The 20,849-nt window shown below is 43.1% G+C and overlaps 1 protein-coding gene across 1 annotated transcript in view; it reads right to left on the bottom strand.

Moving 5' to 3' along the window:
- DICER1 (dicer 1, ribonuclease III) overlaps positions 1-20,849 on the bottom strand; it is a 2,611,056-nt gene that overhangs the window by 2,191,243 nt on the left and 398,964 nt on the right. Inside the window, exon 6 of the mRNA XM_069637684.1 lies at positions 16,843-17,003. Within this exon, the coding sequence (XP_069493785.1) occupies positions 16,843-17,003 (161 nt within the window). The remainder of the gene's footprint in view (positions 1-16,842; positions 17,004-20,849) is intronic.

The raw sequence follows: 20,849 nt of genomic DNA, 5'->3' as shown, positions 1-20,849 counted from the left end.
GGAATTCATCTGTTGACACCCTTAGGGATGGCATGGAGAAGTGGATGTGCCTGAACATTGGTCTTCTCAATACACGCTCCCTAACCAAACACGCTATCAACATCAAAGACATGATATCCTCCAATAATTTCGATATACTCTGTATAACAGAAACCTGGCTCAAAGACCCAGTAGGGCCCACATGCGAGCAGGCCATTCCAGCAGATTACACTATTTACTACGACAACAGAGTAGGGGAGGTGGGGTAGCAATTATTGCCAAGAACAGACTCAAACTTTTCAAGGTATCTGTAGGATTTAGCAGGTGCGAAGCACTACACCTCAAACTGATTTTCTCACCCAACAACTGCCTCAACTTGATAGCTATCTATAGACCACCATCATTGGTCTCAGACTTCTCACTGGAACTTTGCTCTCACTTAAACACTTTGAGATCCGTCAACGCATCTACGGTCGTTATGGGAGACTGGAACCTTTGGCGAGGCAATAAGAGGGACAAAGGGGCTATAGTTTTGGAAAAAGCTCTGAATAACCTTGACTTCATAGTCCTTAATAAAGATCCCACTACCCCTCAGGGAAACCAGTTGGACTGGCTGTGTGGTCACAACATTTCTTTACAAAACTGTAGCACCACTCCATGCATTTGGAGTGATTATTATTTGATATCGGCCAACCTAAAACTGCCCCGTTATGCACATAAGCATAACCCTCACATTAAGGCAGCAATCAGAAATTTTAAAAATGTAAATGAATTCCAGCTCAAGCCTTGCTTGGATGAAATTCTGTGCTCCTTTCAGGATCAGGACTCATGTGCCGAATTGCTAGACAAATATAATAAACACTTACATGAGTTAGTAGAAACCGCGGCAGCACTCACTACCAAGCTAACTAGGAAAAACAGTAACAACCAAAAATGGTATACACCAGAGCTTTTTTCATTGAAGAAGGAAAAACGGACTTTGGAAAGAAAATGGATCACAGATAAATCGGCGGATAGTAAAGCGAGCTGGAAAAGGAAGGATATGGAATATAAAGAGAAAATTAAGTCAGCCAAGGCTAATTTCTTTAACGCGGAAATCGAGCATGCTGATAACAATACAAGCAAACTCTTCAATATTCTGAAGAGTATAGAAAAACCTGCATCTCTTACTCCCCCATTCACGCCATCTGAGGAGGACTGTAATACGGTGCTCAACGCATTTCAAGCCAAAACGGAAAAGGCGAGACAAAACATTATTAAGGCCAGAACTTCTTCAAATCAGGAGATCTGCCCCACCGAAGGGAAAGTATCTGTCAGAGAACAACTTTTTAAATTCGACCCTATCTCAGAAGCAGATATGCTAGAGGTGATGAAAAACATGAAACCTACCACCTGCGCAGAAAATATCCTGCCCTCTGGTATTATTCTCCAACACAAGGATATATTTGCTCCCATCCTCCGGAGAATAGTGAATGCTTCGTTTCATGAGGGCATGGTGCCTAAAGATCTGAAGAAAGTCACTATCACCCCACTTGTTAAAAAAGCGGGACTAGATCCCAAGGATCCCGCAAATCTTCGTCCCATAACCAACTCGAATTTTGTTCTCAAACTGTTAGATAAAGCTACACAGCAACTCCAACACTTTGTAGAGAACCAGGAGATTCTGCACCAGCAACAATCTGGCTTCAGAGCATCCCACAGCACTGAAACAGCCATGCTAGACTTGCAGAATCAGATGCTGACTCTGCTGGACGATAACAAATTGGGGATGCTGATGCTTTTAAACCTTAGTGCCGCGTTTGATTTGGTGGATCACCACCTTCTCATCAAGGCGCTTAGGGAGAATGTTGGTTGCTCGGAGGGAGCTATTGATTGGCTCCTTATCATTTCTTTCCAACCGTCAAGCGAGAGTACACTGGGGTAGCAGTTTCTCCGACCCATGTGACATCTTATCGGAGTGCCTCAAGGGGCCAGCTTATCTCCAATGCTGTTCAACATATATATGCGCACTTTGTGTAGCCTTCTGGTGAAAGCCGGAGTGTCGTTTACAGATTACGCAGACGACACCCAACTCATATTGGAGTTGGGGGGTAGGAATCATGCCACGGACAGTGAAGTGCTCACTAGGGTTTACAAGTTAATAAACGACTGGATGCAGGCAAACTGGATGTGCCTGAACGACTCAAAAACCGAACTGATGTTGTTTGGCACCAGTCGTCAGTTGGAAAAACTAGGGGCAGAGTACAACTCTTTCCAAATCAAAAACGCCACCATTCAGGTGGTCCACAAGGTGAAGACTCTGGGTATGATGGTCGATTCAGTGGTCGACTCTCACGCCCAGACTAGTTTCCTCCAAAAAAACACAGCATACTATCTCAGGCTTATGAAAGCAATTAAGCCACTGCTGAATGAGGAAAACAGGGCAACGATAGCCAGAGCCATTATTCTCTCACGGCTCGACTACGGGAATGCCCTGCTGTTGGGGGCCTCATCCAAGGATCTATCTAGTTGTCAGGTGATCCAGAACAACGCGGTCAGGTTAGTGAAAAATCTGAAAAGGAAAGACCATGTTACTGAAGAGAGGCTTGCTCTGCATTGGCTCAGAGTAGAAGAGCGCATTAAGTTCAAAGCTCTCTGCCTGGTACACAAGTGCCTTTATGGCATAGCGCCTGCCTACCTGAAAACATGTGTAGTGCCCTATAACCCCAGTAGAAACTTACGCTCGGGTGGAAAATGCCTCTTGAACGTGCCCAAGTTCAAGCTAAAAACCGGGCTGGGCAGATCTTTTCTTGTGCTGGCTCCTAAACTGTGGAACAGCGTCCCCGAATCCCTTAGGTCTGAGGTCAATCACTCCGCGTTCAGGAAGATGCTGAAGACACACCTCTTTAGATGAGAATTCGGGCGAAGGCCATCTCTCAGGGACTTTCTTTAGGCAGTAGCTATTTGTACTCATCGTCTGTCTCGTACTTGTGTCCGTCTTGCAGTATCGGTGTTTTATGTACAAGCGCCCTGATGCCCGCGGGCTACCGGCGCTATACAAAAACTAAATACATACATACATACATACATACATACATACATACATACATGTAGCCCTCCCTAGGGGCAGATGAGGGGGGGGCTGTCCTGAACTCCTCCCTGGGCTCAGGCATCCCTTCCTAGGAGCATATATCTGGTCCAAGGGAAGGCTGCATGACATGTCACCCACTCCATTGAGGTTGGGGAGTGGGGGGGTGTCAACGCCCCATCACATTAGAAAATTCCCCGTCCCTTTGGGGTGCCCCACAGCCCCCCTAAAATGCGTTCCACCATTTTCACTTTTTTCCTTTGGTAACACAACTCCCCTTGGCGCAGAGGGGCACATTGGTGTGCCAATCTGGCCCTGGGGTGCCCAAACCTTACTGCCCCACCCACTGGGGGGCCTGTCCCACAATTTTTGGGTAAAATCAGGCAGCAGGGCGCAGCCATCTTGTGATAATCTGATCACTTGCCGCATCGCCCAAGGTGGAATGCCCTGGCGGCACTAAATCATATCCCCCCCACCCCTCAGGCTGAGATCACTAGACGCGTACCGCCCATTTCACAAAGCCAATGCATGTCTCGTGTCGACGTTCTCTGCACTTCAGCTAATGACGTGTCTCCATGGAAATGGCAGGACGCCTCTTTCCACAACAAGTATAAACAGACTGCTTCTCAACAGACAACATCAGATTTGCTTTTCCATTCCTTTCACTGTCTTTTTTTGAGTATTCTGTGCCTCGTTTCTTTTCTCTGGTCAGCTACCTTTGTTGCTTGTAGCCTGTGTGAACAGATACTAGTACCATTACTATCAATTGTTTTTTCTCCACATAATGGCAACAATACAGCCCTACCAGTACGAGCCTGAGTATTCCAAGGAGGAATTACTAGAGAAAGAGAAAGATGCACAAACGATGGGGCTTCGGACGACAGTTGGGAGGACGATTCAACAGATCAAGAGCCAGAGTCTAGTCGCATGGACGGCGTTTCCACCTGGTGTACCTGCACGCTAATGCCAACTGAGGAGGAGAACTGCTGCTGCCGAGAAAACTCTGGATGCTTGTCCTACATATTGGAAGGCGAGACACGGCCGCAATGCGTTACAGAGCTGCCAGACTTCAGGGCAACCTGCCTCACACGGACCGTGTTGAGGATTAAGATGGTGCTTATGCACGAACTTTGCGCAACAGTTCGCACTCGCAATCCAAGCAACGAGTAAGTGTACTCTAGTTGTGATGTCACTTAGGCCACTACCATTTCATGGTTGTCTCCTATATTGTCGTAACTTTGATCTATCATTGCCAAACGAATGTAGTCTTACAATTCTATACATCACTCTAAATTTGTGGAAATCATAGTGGTCTCCTTATGTTTATGTCATGTACAGCTGTGAAGCAATATTTCTTTGTGTCCCAAATGTAATGGAACACATAGACCTTCAATATTGTACAGTGTCTAGGTAACATTTGTACTGGCAAAAATGCCATTGGATACAAGAATTGTCATTGGCAACTAAGGTGTAATACACTTATCTTGTTAATTTAAAAACAGTTTGTATCTTTCTCTATCACAGGTGGTACAGGCGGGTGACCTATCGTTAGTTTACATGGTGGCTTCAACTCTGCGTTCGACGAGTAATACCTGCCTGTGTCGTTGGTGCCATTAGAGAAACTTTCCCGAGTGACAGCGGTCAGTACAGGAAATTTTCCCTCACTGTGCTGCAACCAGAACTTTATAATGTGTAGTACATTTCTTCCATCAAAATCATCAACAAAATAAAACACAACGGAACTATCAATGGTTGTTTCAATTTTTCAGTGATTCAAGAGTGTCTCCATTCAGCAGTGTTCCTGCCCTTTCCTGCACGCCTCATGCCCATCAATCACCCACCACCTCCCCATTATCAAAGGCAGTTTGCACCAGTGGATGTGTGCTGCCAAAGGGTGCCGGCAGGGGTGGGAACGGCCAAGGTGCCAAACACCATGTACACTTCAAAGGTATCTTACGCGCAGGGGTCAATGTTCACGTGCCCTCCTCAGACCCCGTGTCTCCAGGCAGGATCCCCTGAAGGAGGCCGCGCCCCTGCAATCCACATAAGTGTGTCTCCATTCAGCAGTGTTCCGGGCCTTGTCTGCACGCCTCAGGCCCATCCATCCCCCTCCATTATCAAAGGCAATTCGCAACAGTGGATGTGCGCTGACAAAGGGTGCTGGCAGGGGTGGGAACGGCCAAGGTGCCAAACACCACGTACACTTCAAAGGTATCTTACGCGCAGGGGTCAATGTTCACATGCCCTCCTGAGACCCTGTGTCTCCAGGCAGGATCCCCTGAAGGAGGCCATGCCCCTGCAATCCACATAAGTGTGTATTCATTCAGCAGTGTTCCGGGCCTTGTCTGCACGCCTCAGGCCCATCCTTGCCCCTCCATTATCAAAGGCAGTTCGCACCAATGGATGTGCGCTGCCAAAAGGGTGCTGGCAGGGGTGGGAACGACCAAACACCATGTACACTTGAAAGGTATCTTACGCGCAGGGGTCAATGTTCACATGGCCTAGCCAGACCCCGTGTCTTCAGGCATGCTCCCGTAAAGCAAGCCACGCCCCTGCTATCCACATAAAACCATGTGCCATATACACGTCATTTATTCACATACACACCCTCTTTTCTAAATCTTTATAAACCACTTGATATTTAACATGAGAAAATCTTCGAGCACTGCAAGTCAACTCGTGAACGTGCTAACTGAGAACCTCTGTGACCACTGCGAGTCAGCTCGTTGTTGTGCTACCTGTGGACATCTCCCTGTTCCCCTGCCACTAAGTACCCTGCTTGCTGAATCTAACTGTTTGTTGGTCAAGGTAAGGGCAGGTCACCTAATCATATCTCCTTCATCACTTAATGTCTATCTATTTCGAAAGAACATACACAGTAGTGTTATGTTCATTCATCTCATTGCCATTGACTTGATTTTAATTTGCTATGTTATCGATATATATCAATTGTCATCAGTGTCAATTGGGATCGAATTGCATCCTTCGTGGACCGTGTTTATAAGCATGTTTCCTTTTGATGCTCGATAGTACATTCAAGGGACGAGTAACATGTTATGATTTTCGTCACATCAATGAATTCGGTGACCAAAACATAGCTTGCATAGAAAAAATGTATGGTATAATTCTGTCTTTCTCGCGCTTTGATGCAAAGTAATTTTGAACATTGTTGACTTATTTTTTTACATTTTTTTTTTTTACAGAATTTCCAACAATGCCTGCATGTACCGTTTTCGGTTGCCCTTCTAAGACCCATAACAAATCTAAAGGCACTACAATGCATGTATTCCCAAGGAATATAGATCTAATAAGAGAATGGGTCAGATATTGCGGATTTGCACCGGAAGAGCTTGAAAGAAGAGCCCATAAAGTCTTGGAGGACACGAGGGGTGTACAAAACCGCATCTGCAGCCTGCACTTTGCCACAAATATGTATGACCAATCCAAGTACACAAAGAAGAATCGACTCAGAACGACTCGTAAATTGCTCCCAAATGCAACTCTGACTCTATTCATGCACAGGCTACCTCAGGTGAGTCACGGTTCCAGATTAGCTGTAGCCCTTGGGGTAGTGAACAGGTAACTAAATGGACGGATAGGTGTTTTAGGTGTAAATGTCCCTTATAATACTTATTCACAAGATTGTATTGCTTTATAACTAAACACCATTTTGCTAAACATCTGTCCTTGGTTTTAGGAGCATCATAGAAAACGATTTATGAGCAGAGATAACTATGCTATAGTACCCTTTGAAATAAGCATATTGTTTTCGTAATCTGTCTGTTTACATGCCCATTTTTAAGATTAGCATTTCTAAATCAAATCACATTTTCCCTTTACAACTCCACGACTATGCACTGAATATGAAAGAGCAAGATTCTACATCCATGTCATGCATGGAGTCAACAACAACCTCGAGCATGTATCAGGTAGTCTTATTTAGATATTCAGTCCCAGAATTGTTTTATGCATGGAATTTGAGATAATATGATCATATTTACGTATCGTGTTGTTTACACAATTTTTCATTCATGGTTTTTTATTTATATGTACCATTGTCTGCATCAAGTTGTGTGTGTTCAATTTACATTTTTTCAGCCATACTAAAAAAGTAGTGTGTTACAGGGAGATGCTGATACTTCTACTACAATTACATCTTCCCTCCTAGTCGATCAGGAGCAAGAGGTATGCGTACTGACAGTTCCCTCGAATGAAAGAACGTAGGTCCTAGAACTAATACTATTAGACAGGGACATTATTATAAAGGAGCAGCTTTTGCAAATTGCTTGAGTGCAACATTTCAATCAGTGTGTTTAGCACAGTCATCTTTGATCGAGTAAACTATCCATCAATCAGGTGAAATTCCAATGTACATTTTGACTAAATGAAGTACATGGTGTATGAGGGTAGCTGGGTAAGGCATGTGTGCAATGGTGTGCAATGGAATAATTTGATTTCAAATACGAATGACTTAATTTTAATGGACACTCTTTTCTAGGGATGTATACAAGATCTTTATATAGAAGTGGAGGCACATGGATCAGAGTTGGTGGACCAGCTTGCTGGTGCTGTTGTTACAGTAAAGAAGGTTTCACAGAAAAGCAAGAAAGATCGGTAAGTTACAAACAATTTCATTTTCAAACAGTGTTGTGTGCTGGTGCCTTCATAACATGTTTTTTTTAAATCTAAGTTGTCCAATACTGTATGTTGGATTTACATTGAACATGTTTTTCAAACCTGTCCTCTAGTTGCCCGATGGTGTACGAACTATGCAGACGCAGACAGCGACAGAAATCAGAGATGCTGCTTGCCAAACTGATTTCACATCGAGCAACTATTATTTGAGGCGCAGCGTGTTCAAATCAATAAACAGGACTCGAGATGCTTTTGCCCAATGGCCAGAAAATGAATTTAATGTGACAGCCGAAGCCATCAAAGTGTTGTTGGACCATTGCTACAATGCGAAGGCTCCAACAGATGAAGATGAAACTGAATGTAATGAAGGTGCTTTTGAATTAGTCGCAGACCACATGACACAATCGACACACGCCAAAGAAAGGCCACCCAAAAACCAATCGACATTGATGTTTTGTCCGATTCATGTTCAAGTAACAGATGCTGAAATGACAGAGACTGAAGCATCAATACAATTGACCGAGGAACTAGAACACGATCTCGACTACAGTATGTCCAGTTTGGCTGATATGTCAACCACAGTTCAGTCAGAAACAACATTAAAACAGGATGATAGTCTAATAAAGGAGCCCAAATACATTGTATTCAACAGCTGCTTGATGGAGATTATAATGATGCTGAAATGTGTGCATTCAGTGAGAGGGGAAGTATGTGGGATGCCATTGGTGAATGTGACTCGTGTATCACAAGGCAGTAACCTCAAAATATATGCAACCTGTGAAATGCTCCATGAAAAATGTTCATGGTCCGCTCAACCAACGCTGGGGAAACTGCCAGCTGGGAATCTACTATGTGCAGCTGCTTTACTTTTCAGTGGGTCTAGTTTCAGTATGTTGTCCAGTTTCTGTGAATTTGTGGGACTCCATTTCATTGCTAAAACGCAGTACTATAAATATCAACGTCAATATCTATTCCCTGCCATTAGTGAAGCTTAGATAATTGAACAAATGTCTATTCAAAGTACATTCTCCGAAAAACGGTTCAGGTTAGCTGGCGATGGACAGTGTGACAGCGCCGGATTTTCAGCAAAGTACTGCACATACCACTTTCAGGACATGGAAAGTAAAAAAACTGAGTTTGGTGGTCGTGCAGGTGTCCGGATGTAAATCCTCAGTGGCCATGCAGGAACTTGGTTTTATAAAATCACTGGAAGATCTCCAATCGAGGGGAATGCAAATCGACCTGATAGCCATGGACAGACACGTTTCAATAGCCAAGACGATGCAAGAGCAGTTCCCAAATGTTCGCCATCAATTTTATGTATGGCAGGTTGCCAAATCCATCAATAATAAAATCTCAGCAGCAGGGAAAAAAAAAGGTTCCGAAAATATTTTGCAGTGATCCCAGTCTTTCAGCAACCGTCTTTGGTGGAGCTCCGAAACTTGTGATGGGTCTGCGGAAATTCGACTAGAGAAATGGCGGTCACTAATGCACCACTGTTCCAACGTTCACTCTTGGAAAGAAAACCAACATTTCCACCAATGTGCACATGGCCCTTTGTCGCCGGAGCAGGAACGGAAGGAGGAGTGGTTGATTCCATCTTCACCTCCACACAAAGCCCTTGAGAAGATTGTGTTTGATAAAACTATCAAGCGATCTGAAGGGACTCACAGAATTCTGTCACATGGGAGATTTGGTGGTGTTCCACAATATGTTCCTAAAGTACAGGCCAAAGAGATTGCATTTCGGCATAGACGGTATGAAATATAGGACATTGCTAGCAGTATTAACGCATAACGAGAACCTAGGGCGTGAATAATCGAGGACTGCAGGAAACTGTGGGATGCTTCGCTACGCAATGGCCTTTACGAAAAGAAGCAAAAAATGGGTGGTCAAGCCAGTATATGAGGAAATGGAATTCAATTTTGAGAAAGATCTTATTATGACTGTCTTGGAGATACATACTCACGGAATCGTGCGTGATTTTGTCCCGAGTACAGATACATTGCCACTAAACATTGCCAACGTGCCCAGTCCACCTAAAGCAGAGCTCGTGGAACAGTTCACATCCAGGTTCAAATGATTACCATCTCTTTTTTAGGAAAATGTCAGGCTTATCGGTACAGCTGGCCTGTTTGGCGACTCTTAATTCAATGAGAAAAATAGGGTTATTCTTCCATGTTAATTTAATGGATCTGAACAATGGGTCGGGAGTAGTGGGCACCTATACCCCCTAGTTGTTAAATGAAAAAGAAAGTGCCCCTCTGTATATAACAAGTTGTAAATTCAACCCCAAACAAAAACAAAAACATTCATTGATTTAAATTCATAAAAGGATTAAAGCAAAAACATTGGTGTTACCACACGCCCATATGAACGATAATATCATGCAAAATCCAAGACAGAGAAATAAGGGTTGGTGTTGGGGATGGATGCATGGGTTAAAACAAAGAAACAACAGTAAAGAAATATATATATAAACCATTAGGCACAGCATGGAAAACCATATGGGGGGCGAATGGGAAGGAAAAGAAATGGGAGGAGGGAAAACAACAGACAAGTACGAGAAAAAGGAGAGATAAATGAATTGTCATTAGTATCAATTCTTCACCTTAATGGCTAGTATTGGATTGCTAAGTCACAATGTTCCAATAACTTACCCTCAATGGGGGTCACTTAATGTCAAGTGTGTAGGTCCTTCTCTCATGTACTTGAGTTATTGGTGAGATACCTTGATCAAAGATCTGGTGGGACATTAGTAGTTAAAAATGCCATTAGGCCCTATTCTCATGTTGCTGATTTTATGCATAGAAACATCTTGTCTTGTGAGTCAGATCTCAGACTTACAAATCACAATGTGAATCTATGAAGACCCAAAAAAGTGAAATCATTCCTCTGTAACTATCCCGAACATCATGGATTTCCCATATTAATGCTGCATATTCACCCAATTCAAAAGTAACAGTCTCATTTCAACATAAACACTGTATCACGTATCGGGTGTGTAGTCTTACTTAATAATGCTCCTGTCATCCGCATTGGCTTGCTCCGGGTATCTAACACCGGCCGCCGCCATTTTGGGCATATTTAACTATTGCCATGGCAACGCGTCGTCCTGTCCGCCATTACGCAAAAGTATACGCGTATGAGGGCATGCAAAAACGCTTCATTACCCATTCAATCTAAGGAATACAAATTTTAAAAAAAGGATTTAAATGAATGGAGCCCAAAGCAAAGATGCTATGTCCTTAATTTAATTTGGGGAGACCAGCGTTACCTTTAATAAGAGAGTTTGGTTGTCCGCACTCAGAAAGTTGTCATGGTGACCGCAATTGTCATGGCAACGCATCGCCACGTCGGCCAATACAACACGGCAAACGAGCATGCAGCAGAAGTGCACTGCCCCTTGAGTCAAATCATTAGTGCTTCCTACGCATACAGTAGGGGGATCCTAGTGATATATCATGCGCGTGCCCCAAATATAAGCATAAGTACGATCCACCTTAATCTCGATATGTAATTAATCCAATGTGTCTTAGCTACTAATGCTAAAACTAAATCATTGGTCAGAAAATGGGGGTTCGTCTTATGATTAATTGCAGAACCAAGTTTGTGGTCTATGTAATAATTTGTATCTGTAAGAAAATGTACATAGGCAGTACCAAAAGGGAACTGAGGACCAGGATTCGGGAACACCTGACGAAAATTGGAAGCCAGGATTCAGCCCTACCATTATCCATGCACTGGCAAACGAATCACCAAATGGACGATATGAGCTTCATCAGATTTATGGGCCTGAAGCACGTTACATTAACCAAAAGAGGTGGTGATAGAGTAAAAGCCTTACGCCAAGCGGAAGCTAGATTAATTTGCTCGTTCAATACAACGGTGCTAGGCCTGAATTTTGATACAGAAATGGCGTTGTTCCTGTGAGGCTATATTTGATTATAGCACACTGACTCCAGTCTCGGACTGACTGGAATGGGTTAACTCTAATAGAATAACCTGCCTGAATATGAGATGTATGCTTCCCAATGAATTGTTTTTATCCTAAGAATGTATATTGGATTTGCAGCTAAGTCACTTTGATATTGATGTCTTTTCTTCACAGATGGAGTACATTGTCCCAGTTTTTATAAATAAGTAGAATTATTATATGCCAATGTAACCTAGCAATGCATAAACTGTGTTTGATGATTGTTGCAGTTTTAAAAACTCAAATTGTGTCTATATGACGAACCCCCATTTTCTGACCAATGATTTAGTTTTAGCATTAGTAGCTAAGACACATTGGATTAATTACATATCGGGATTAAGGTGGATCATACTTATGCTTATATTTGAGGCACGCGCATGATATATCACTAGGATCCCCCTACTGTATGCGTAGGAAGCACTAATGATTTGACTCAAGGGGCAGTGCAATTCTGCTGCATGCTCGTTTGCCGTGTTGTATTGGCCGACGTGGCGATTCGTCGCCATGACAACTTTGAGTACGGACAACCAAACTCTCTTATTAAAGGTAACGCTGGTCTCCCCAAATTAAATTAAGGACATAGCATCTTTGTTTTGGGCTCTTTACATTTAAATCCTTTTTTTAAAAATTTTGATTCCTTAGATTGAATGGGTAACGAAGCGTTTTTGCACACCCTGATACGCGTATACTTTTGCGTAATGGCAGACGTGACGACGCGTCGCCATGGCAATAGTTAAATATTCCCAAAATGGCGGCGGCCGGTGTTAGATACCCGGAGAAAGCCAACGCGGATGACAGGAGCATTATTAAGTAAGTCTACGCACCCGATATGTGATACGGTGTTTATGTTGAAATTAGACTGTTACTTTTGAATTGGGTGAATACGCAACATGTATATGGGAAATCCATGATGTTCGGGATAGTTACGGAGTAATGATTTCACTTTTTTGAATACTCATAGACTCACATTGCGATTGGTAATATTGAATAGGATGTTCATGTTGTAATGAGACTATTACTTTTAAATTGGCAGAAGACGCGGCATTAATATGGGAAATCCATGATGTTCGGGATAGTTACGGAGGAATGATTTCCCTTTTTGGGGTTTTCATAGATTCACATTGTGATTTGTACCTCTGAGATCTGACTCAAGACAAGATGTTTCTATACATAAAATCAGCAACATGAGAATAGGGCCTAATGGCATTTTTAACTACTAATGTCCCACCAGATCTTTGATCAAGGTACCTCAACAATAACTCAAGTACATGAGAGAAGACCTACACACTTGACATTAAGTGACCCCCATTGAGGGTAAGTTATTGGAACATTGTGACTTAGCAATCCAATACTAGCCATTAAGGTGAAGAATTGATACTAATGACAATTCATTTATCTCTCCTTTTTCTCGTACTTGTCTGTTTTCTCTCCTCCCATTTCTTTTTCTTCCCATTCGCCCCCCATATGGTTTTCCATGCTGTGCCTAATGGTTTATATATATATTTCTTTACTGTTTCTTTGTTTTAATCCATGCATCCATCCCCAACACCAACCCTTATTTCTCTGTCTTGGATTTTGCATGATATTATCGTTCATATGGGCGTGTGGTAACGCCAATGTTTTTGCTTTAATCCTTTCATGAATTTAAATCAATGAATGTCTTTGTTCTTGTTTGGATTTACAACCTATTATATACAGAGGGGCACTTTCTTTTTCATTTATTGTGTATTACTTTGTGATATACAACAGCCCTGATTTGAGAAAGGCCGAGGAAGGCCGAAACACGTGTCATTAACTTAAGGGCTAGTCATTAAAACGTGTATTCATAAAATCGGGCGCAGAGTCCTGGATCTTTTCTTCTTGTATTTTACATCTCTTTTTTTGATCAACAATGTTGTTATGAAGTGTCCAAATAAAGTAACCAATTTGTCTTTTGAAATATATCCTATTTGTCAATTTTTTTTTCAACAAGTTCAATTTTTACAAATGCCATACAATGTAACGCAGTGCTTTCACACTTCACAGTTTCAGTTTCCTCGACCTACTGTGGGACATTCACTGATCAAAGTGGGTTGTTGGTGAGAAATAGCTACACTCTGACCAATATATTCATGGGGGCATGTGTTGGGGGTCGTTGCTAATGTAAGGAAGGAGTGGGTCGGTTGAGCCCCCCGCCCCCATACATTATACGCGAAAGTGACACCCTGCTCTTGCACTCGTGGGGGGCGCATCCTTTGCCCTTCTGCTGCCATGTGGAAGAAGGCCCTGACATAAGCAGAGGTGGAGCTATTGCTAGACACACTTGGACTCCATTTTCTGTACCCTCGACTACAACTTTGGACTAGACCGCATTCTGTCATTGCGAAGTTTCCGTTACCCCTAATGCAGCACAAAGAACAGCGTGCACTGAAATCCCCCACATTTTTCCTCCTGTGCCTATGCCTCACAAGTCCCTTTCTCATGGATGCGCCGAGAAAAGATGTTGCAAACTAAGAATGTATCGTCATTCTGAATGAAGGTCAGCAGCTTTGATTTTTTGCTTGCGTGCTCAGCAAGCCCACGCATCGCACACAGTACAAGGTTCAATTGTTTTTCGAACTTGAGAGAAAGGCATGATTCCCCAAAGGAATGAATTAAGGTAGCAGTGTAATAACATCAAATATGATGAGGTTCAGCATTCCAAAATTGGGCAAAGGATCATGCAATTTAATTTTATGAAAAGGCGTTGATCAGAACGGTGTCTCTGCGTTACCCTAAGAGAATGGAAATGCTGAATATAATGTAAGTTTTACTTACAAGGATTTTATAGACCAACGACTCAATTTATCATTAGCCCACCGTTATTGCTAGGTTACATTGTACTGGGTTGTTCTTTGCGGCATATTGCAATGACACGCAAGTACAACCTGTGTGTGTACTTGTCTTTGTTTCCGGGCACATGGGCAGTCCAGCATTGAGATGCATGTAGACCACCACTTGGTTCCCCAAGGTTCAACACTAATATTTAACTAAAATGCCATCTATGTGTTATTGGAATTGTAGCGTCAGCTTCCGCATCCCATTTCGAGCTGAACATACTCCATAGCACTAACCTCTGAATATAATTGTGGACTCGTTTTTTCACATGATTTTCTCTGTGTTGCCATCGTTTCACGTCTGTGTTCTTAATTAGTTTTAACGCAGGGCAGAATTAATCGGTAAAATGATACATTTTAATAAAGATCGGCTATTGAGACACATTTCTGTTATCTTTTCCAAACAGCTACATCGTGCCTTTCTTTGTCATCAATTCCAGATCCCAAAAGACGGGTTTTTCAACCGCCAGCTGCAGATACATTTGAATGGCTGGGTCACAGTGACCCTTTTTTGGGATGATCGACACGGGCCCATATGCCCTTACGCGGTACCAGCGATAAGGAGCAACCTGACATCGTTTACGGTGGCCTAGCGCCAAGCTGATGCCCAAGCCTTGCAATTCATGGTGCGCCTGATGCATGTCTTATACCTACCCAAAAGGAACACTGCGTGACTCACAACAAACATTTGTGGGCCGAGAAAAAAGCGAGAAAAAAGAAAAAATTACACATTTCATTGAATATGGCAATTGCCGGATGTTGTCGGAGCGTTGATTGTTAAATAAAAGTACTTTAAAAATTGTACTGTTTTGCCATTTCCTTTTAAAGAATAGTTTTGTATTCCGAATTGTGACGCGCTGTGTTGTGGGTTGATGTGTGTTGATTTCCCGGGTTCTGCGTCACGTCACGTAGGTGATGACTGGGCACGTTTGGCTACGCTGCCCATTAACGTGATGGAGATAGGTGGAGAAAATGACTAGGTTTGGTGAGTCAGCCTCAAGGGCGGGGGATATGATTTAGTGCCGCCAGGGCAGGCCAACCTGGGCGATGCGCAAACTGATCAGATTATCACAAGTTGGCCGCGCCCTGCTTCCTGATTTTGCATGTGTACAAAAGAGGAAAACTACGGTAAGGTGCATTGGAAATTTTTGTGCTATCGATCCAACGTATACTTAAAAACACATGCCCGAACCCTCGGGACAATAATATTTTTGAGAGCACTATTCCTTTAAATGGAAATCTTGCCTAACACACTACACGTCACGTTAGGGGTAGTGTTACAGTCACGCCCATGTCGACGTCCCTTTTGATCTTCGAAAGAAAGATGCATTACTCCATGATTACCAAAAGACATCGGACTATATTCACAGCATATGATTCTAAGTAGATTCACAAGCATCAGAAATTACGTTAGGTGAGAAAGTTCTTATGCTGAGCTTCACAAATGAGAATGCCTGTATCTTATGTTTTAGTAAAAACGTACTCCTTAAGGAAATAAACTGTCAGAATAGCAATTGAAATGTTAATAGTCACAGTGGGGGAGACACTGCAAAATGACCATGGCTTCATGGTTTACTTTTTCTCTCTCTATTTATTGGACTTGCCACAAAGATCTCCCTACAGCGGGGCTTGAGACCTGCACCACCATCATCAGCAGTTATCGCAGAGTTTAAATTTGGTTGCCCTACTTCCTAGATAGGGAGCCCTTTAGCTACCAGAGCCGCCACAGCTCAATACACAACTCCAACCTCTGCTAAAATTCAGACTCCACCATTGCTGCTGATCACATCTATACCACAGAGTCGAAGATGTTCAGGCTACATGCGGTATTAGATTAGACCTCATTAAGCTTGAAAAATATTCTTCCACCATTCAGGTTCCATGCTTGCAGTTGGTTAATTTGGGCAGTTCTAGAGATCTGTGTGATTGCAGGAAAGCACAATGCACAAGTCTGTGAGCCTTTCAATGAGAAGCCCAGCACTCTGTTATCTGTATGATAACTTTTTCCAAAGCTATCATGCAGATAGCTTTTTTTGGGTAGGTAATGCGGTAAATAAGGTAAGCAAGACTGTGTAGGCTTCACTGCTTCTCAAGCTGCAACCTTGTCTGTGAAGTATAAAATAGAAAGCCTTGCAGAACATCCAAATTTAGACATCCAGGGAATCAGACAAAGTCTAGACAACAGATAATGTAATACGTTTTCAATTAATTCTAACAAAAGTAAAATGAAAATGGAGTGCCATAATTCTGCTAAACTGTTTTTTAAAAAAAATCAATTTGTTATATTGTTAAACATACAATACTTCTTATACTGAAGCTTATCTACTGACCTGTCTAAGACCACCAAATCAGTTGCAGTTTCAGCATTACTCTTCAAGATTTGTTCTAGTTTCTGGATCTTTTCCTCCAAATCAGATGGGTCACACTTTCCATTTAAAATAGAAGCGGTTAACCCAAGAATTCGAGGACAGGAGGGGCAGCTGTCACAAATCTACAAAACAAATAGGGGAAAAAGGAGATCAAGATGGCAAACCATTCATGTTTTCATCACATAATCAGTTTTATTTGTTGACTAACAGGCCAGTGAAGGAAAACCCTTCTACTTCTTCCAATGAGCTCCCTGTAGTATTCAAGGTTTTCTAGATTTAGCTGATCATGGAAAATTGTGCAGTTATAGGACATTTAGGTACGACTAATCAGGAGTGTTTATGTTAAATTTGAAAGCATGTGAAATATGAGGTGTGTAGCTGATCACTTTAGGTATTTGGGAATCATTTTCTAGTGGCACTTTCATTTTGAAAAATATGTTGCCTATCTGGTGGAGAAAATTAAAGTGAATTGGCAGGTGGTATTTGATAGGGCTATGCTTGGGGAAAGGATGAGGTTTGAAACATGAATATACTGCCTTGTCTAACTCACACTCGGAGCTGAAGTATGATGGCCTACACTTGATACATTCCTTTTTGGAATCCTGTGGCGCGACAGAAAGAAAGCAATTCTTTCAGTAGACAAGTTCCCATTGCCAGTTAATTATGGGGATTTGATTTTTCAGATAGGAGTTTCAGACACTACGTTAACACCCACTTGTCAAACTGAACAAATGAACAATCTAATGATTCTGAGGTATCACTTTGGGCTGACCCATCACTGCATCTCTAACAGGTGAATTAGTGTGGTTGATAAACACCAGGTTATGCTGGTCGTCTTTTCTCAGGAAGTCGAAGACAAAGCATTACATTTTACCCTGGTAACATTTTTAGATCACGCGGCCATTGACCTTGCTAGTAGGGTCCATCAGTAACTTAAGAGAAATGGAAAATATTAAACTACGTAGTGAATAAAGATGACTAAAACATTCCCTTTCAGGATTTCCTTTTCCCAGTGTATACAATTTGCAGATCCAGCATGCTGAAAAAGCTAACCAACACATCTCCATTTACTTGACAATTGTTGCTATTACCATGTTGCTGGCGGCATTGCAAAATACATTGTAAAAGGATTGATTTGTAGCCCTATTGACCTTTGGCATGTGCAGCACGGTCTCACATTTCAGATAGAAAGGTTTCTAATATACGCATTCTTTAAACCCCCATTTAATGATGGATTATCAGAATCAACTCTGGAGTGGATTCCTGAGAGGCCAACCTATTATAGTGAACATGAAAGACACGCATATCCAGACAAACCCAGTCAAGGTAAGGTAGCAGAGCAGTAAGGCTTAGACACAGGAGGATGCAGAAATGGTCGAGGTCTTCAATGAGACACAGAGTAAACACTAATGATTCTAGTTACAAGAGAAGAAAAATATACAATTATTTCCTATATTGACACTGAGCAATAGAAAACTTGAGGTAATTTGCATCATTCAACTATTATCACGTACATTCACCATTTGGGCTTCTACTAATTGAACACAAACTCATTACCTGTAAAACACAGATATGCAATAGTTATCAAAGCAAGAAGCAACAGTGTAAATTACTTTGTGTGGTAAAGCAAGTGAGGAACAGTACATTTCATTCTGGTAAAACCAGGCGTGTAAATTATCTAGAACACCTTACAGATCAACCTGGAATAGGGTCCCTGGTACTTAAGATGTCCACGCCTTTTGGGGAATGAGGCCTAGTGCACAAAAGTCACCAGTTATGCAAGTAACATTGTTCAAGTGGGTGAACTATTAGATTATAGGAATAGTCCACAAAACCACTGCCTACGGATAAGTGTTACAAAATTTAAGTGAAGTTCAAATGGGTTTCTCTCCCAGTCCTAGCATTCTAGGGATGGCCAGGGTGGGGCATCCTTGACCAGACTAACAACCAACTTAATCAGGCAAGGGAGAGATAGGGTGAGGACTTAACACTCATGCAGCTTTATGGGCAGGGCACAGGAATATGTATGCTAACTTCTCCTCTGATTCCTAAAGCAACAACTTTAAGGGTTCCTGAATCCACTGGACTCACTTACTTCTAGGCTGTGTCCGGTTGTGGGAGGTCCAGGGGCTGCCGGGGCGGAGGTGACATTCGGCATTGGGATTGGGTCTGGCTTGTCAGCAGTTGCAATCTCCAGTGATACGGTTCTGAAAACTGTGTAGCTGGACATCCTTGGCACAATAGGATGCAGACCTGTAAAGGACAGGTGACATCAGGAGACCTCCCGGACACGAAGAAAGCGGAATTCAGGGGCAGTTATCACGGCCACACAACTACAAGCAATCTTTGTAGTATGACCAAAGAAGCATGCCCTGCATGACTTCTATGCGGTTAGAAAGGCAGAAACTGCAGCAGCAGGTATCTGTTTACACAATCTGAAGATCAATTAAGTTGCATGGATGCACTCGGAACAGTGATGGCTGCAGCAAGGTGGTGTTAGACCCAGCACCACATGGTGCGCAATAAATGCAGCAGGTGATTCTCAATGTTCATGCAACAAACCGGAATTTCACTTGCCTGTTTCTCGAGTACTGCGACAGGTCCTTCTTGTCTGTGGTACTCCTGTCTGCAGACTCTTGGCTGATGGTGGACAAAGCCCTTAAAAGTCTCTCTGGTTCCAATAATAATAATTGAAACACAAGAGGTGCCATTCGGATAGGAGACTGGGGAGGACAAAATTGCTGAACTTGAAAGAGAGGTCGCATCACTACAGAAAACGGGCAAAAAGGTTGTGGCCAAGAACAATGATCTTGAGAAGAAATAATATAAGAATTACGGGCGTAGTCGAGTCCACCCCAATAGACAATATGGAACAGTTCGTGGAAAAACTGCTCAGGGAAATCCTCAACGACCCCCCCCCCCACTGTCACGGACCTCTTCATGATGGAGCAGGCCCATCGTTCGCTGGTGATCAGACCACCTCCAGGGGCCCCCGAGAGGGCCATATTCGCTCACATCTTCAACTATCGCGACCGAGACATCCTGCTCCAGGCAGCGAAGGAAACAAAAAAAACACTGCAGTGGGGCTCAGCAACGATACGACTGTTCCCGGTCTTCAGCCAACAGGTACAAGACCAGAGGAAGCCCTTCCAAACAGCAAAAAACATTCTGAAGAAAGACGACATACGTTATTCAATGATGTTTCCCACCAAATTCAGGATGGTACACGAAGGGAAGACATTGGGCCTCATTCTGAGTTCGAAGGTAACCATGCCGCTATTTGCGGCATGGCTGCCTCCGAACTCGTACAAACTCCGGCCTGGTGAATGGAGTAATTACCGGTCCATTCCGAGGTCGGAGGGACCGGTAATTAACCATTCACCAGGGCCGTTCCCCATTCCCATTTGAGCCCCCATAGGGCTCAATGGGAAGGGGGAAGGCGGCAATATGGACCATAAATTACCATAAATTACGGTACCGTTATTGACCCCGGTGTCCCTTTGCGGGTCCCGTCCTTAACGCCTGCTAAAAGCAGGTGTTAAGGAAGGACCCGCAAAGGGAACTCGTAGTGGGGCGGTAAGGGTTTAACGGCACCAATCTCGTTAGCGGTGACCGTTAACCCTTACCGCCCTACTCGGAATGAGGTCCATTGTTCTTTACATCCCCAGAAGGAGATCCCGGATCCAGGGGCTTCCCCCCCGCTGATCCCCCTAAGGTAGACCGATGGGGACTGAGCTCTCCTTGAGCGCAGATAACCAGGGGGACCCTAACCCAGAGCCCGTACAGGGTACCACATGGCAACTACTGGAGACACAAATAACCATGGAAACGAAATTGAGAATGTCATTTGTGGTATCGAGCCTTCGCCAATAGGACAATAGGATGCACAGCGGCCGCCAGCACAAAGTACATTTATTTTGGGGTTGATGTTCAGTGTTACTTGGGTGGGGGGGGGGCTGACTCGGCCA

Source organism: Ambystoma mexicanum, chromosome 14 (assembly GCF_040938575.1).
Source record: "Ambystoma mexicanum isolate Mex_15411 chromosome 14, UKY_AmexF1_1, whole genome shotgun sequence".
Classification (NCBI taxonomy): domain Eukaryota; kingdom Metazoa; phylum Chordata; class Amphibia; order Caudata; family Ambystomatidae; genus Ambystoma; species Ambystoma mexicanum.
The sequence above is the reverse complement of the archived record's forward strand: the minus strand, read 5'-3'. Positions and strand labels throughout refer to the sequence as shown.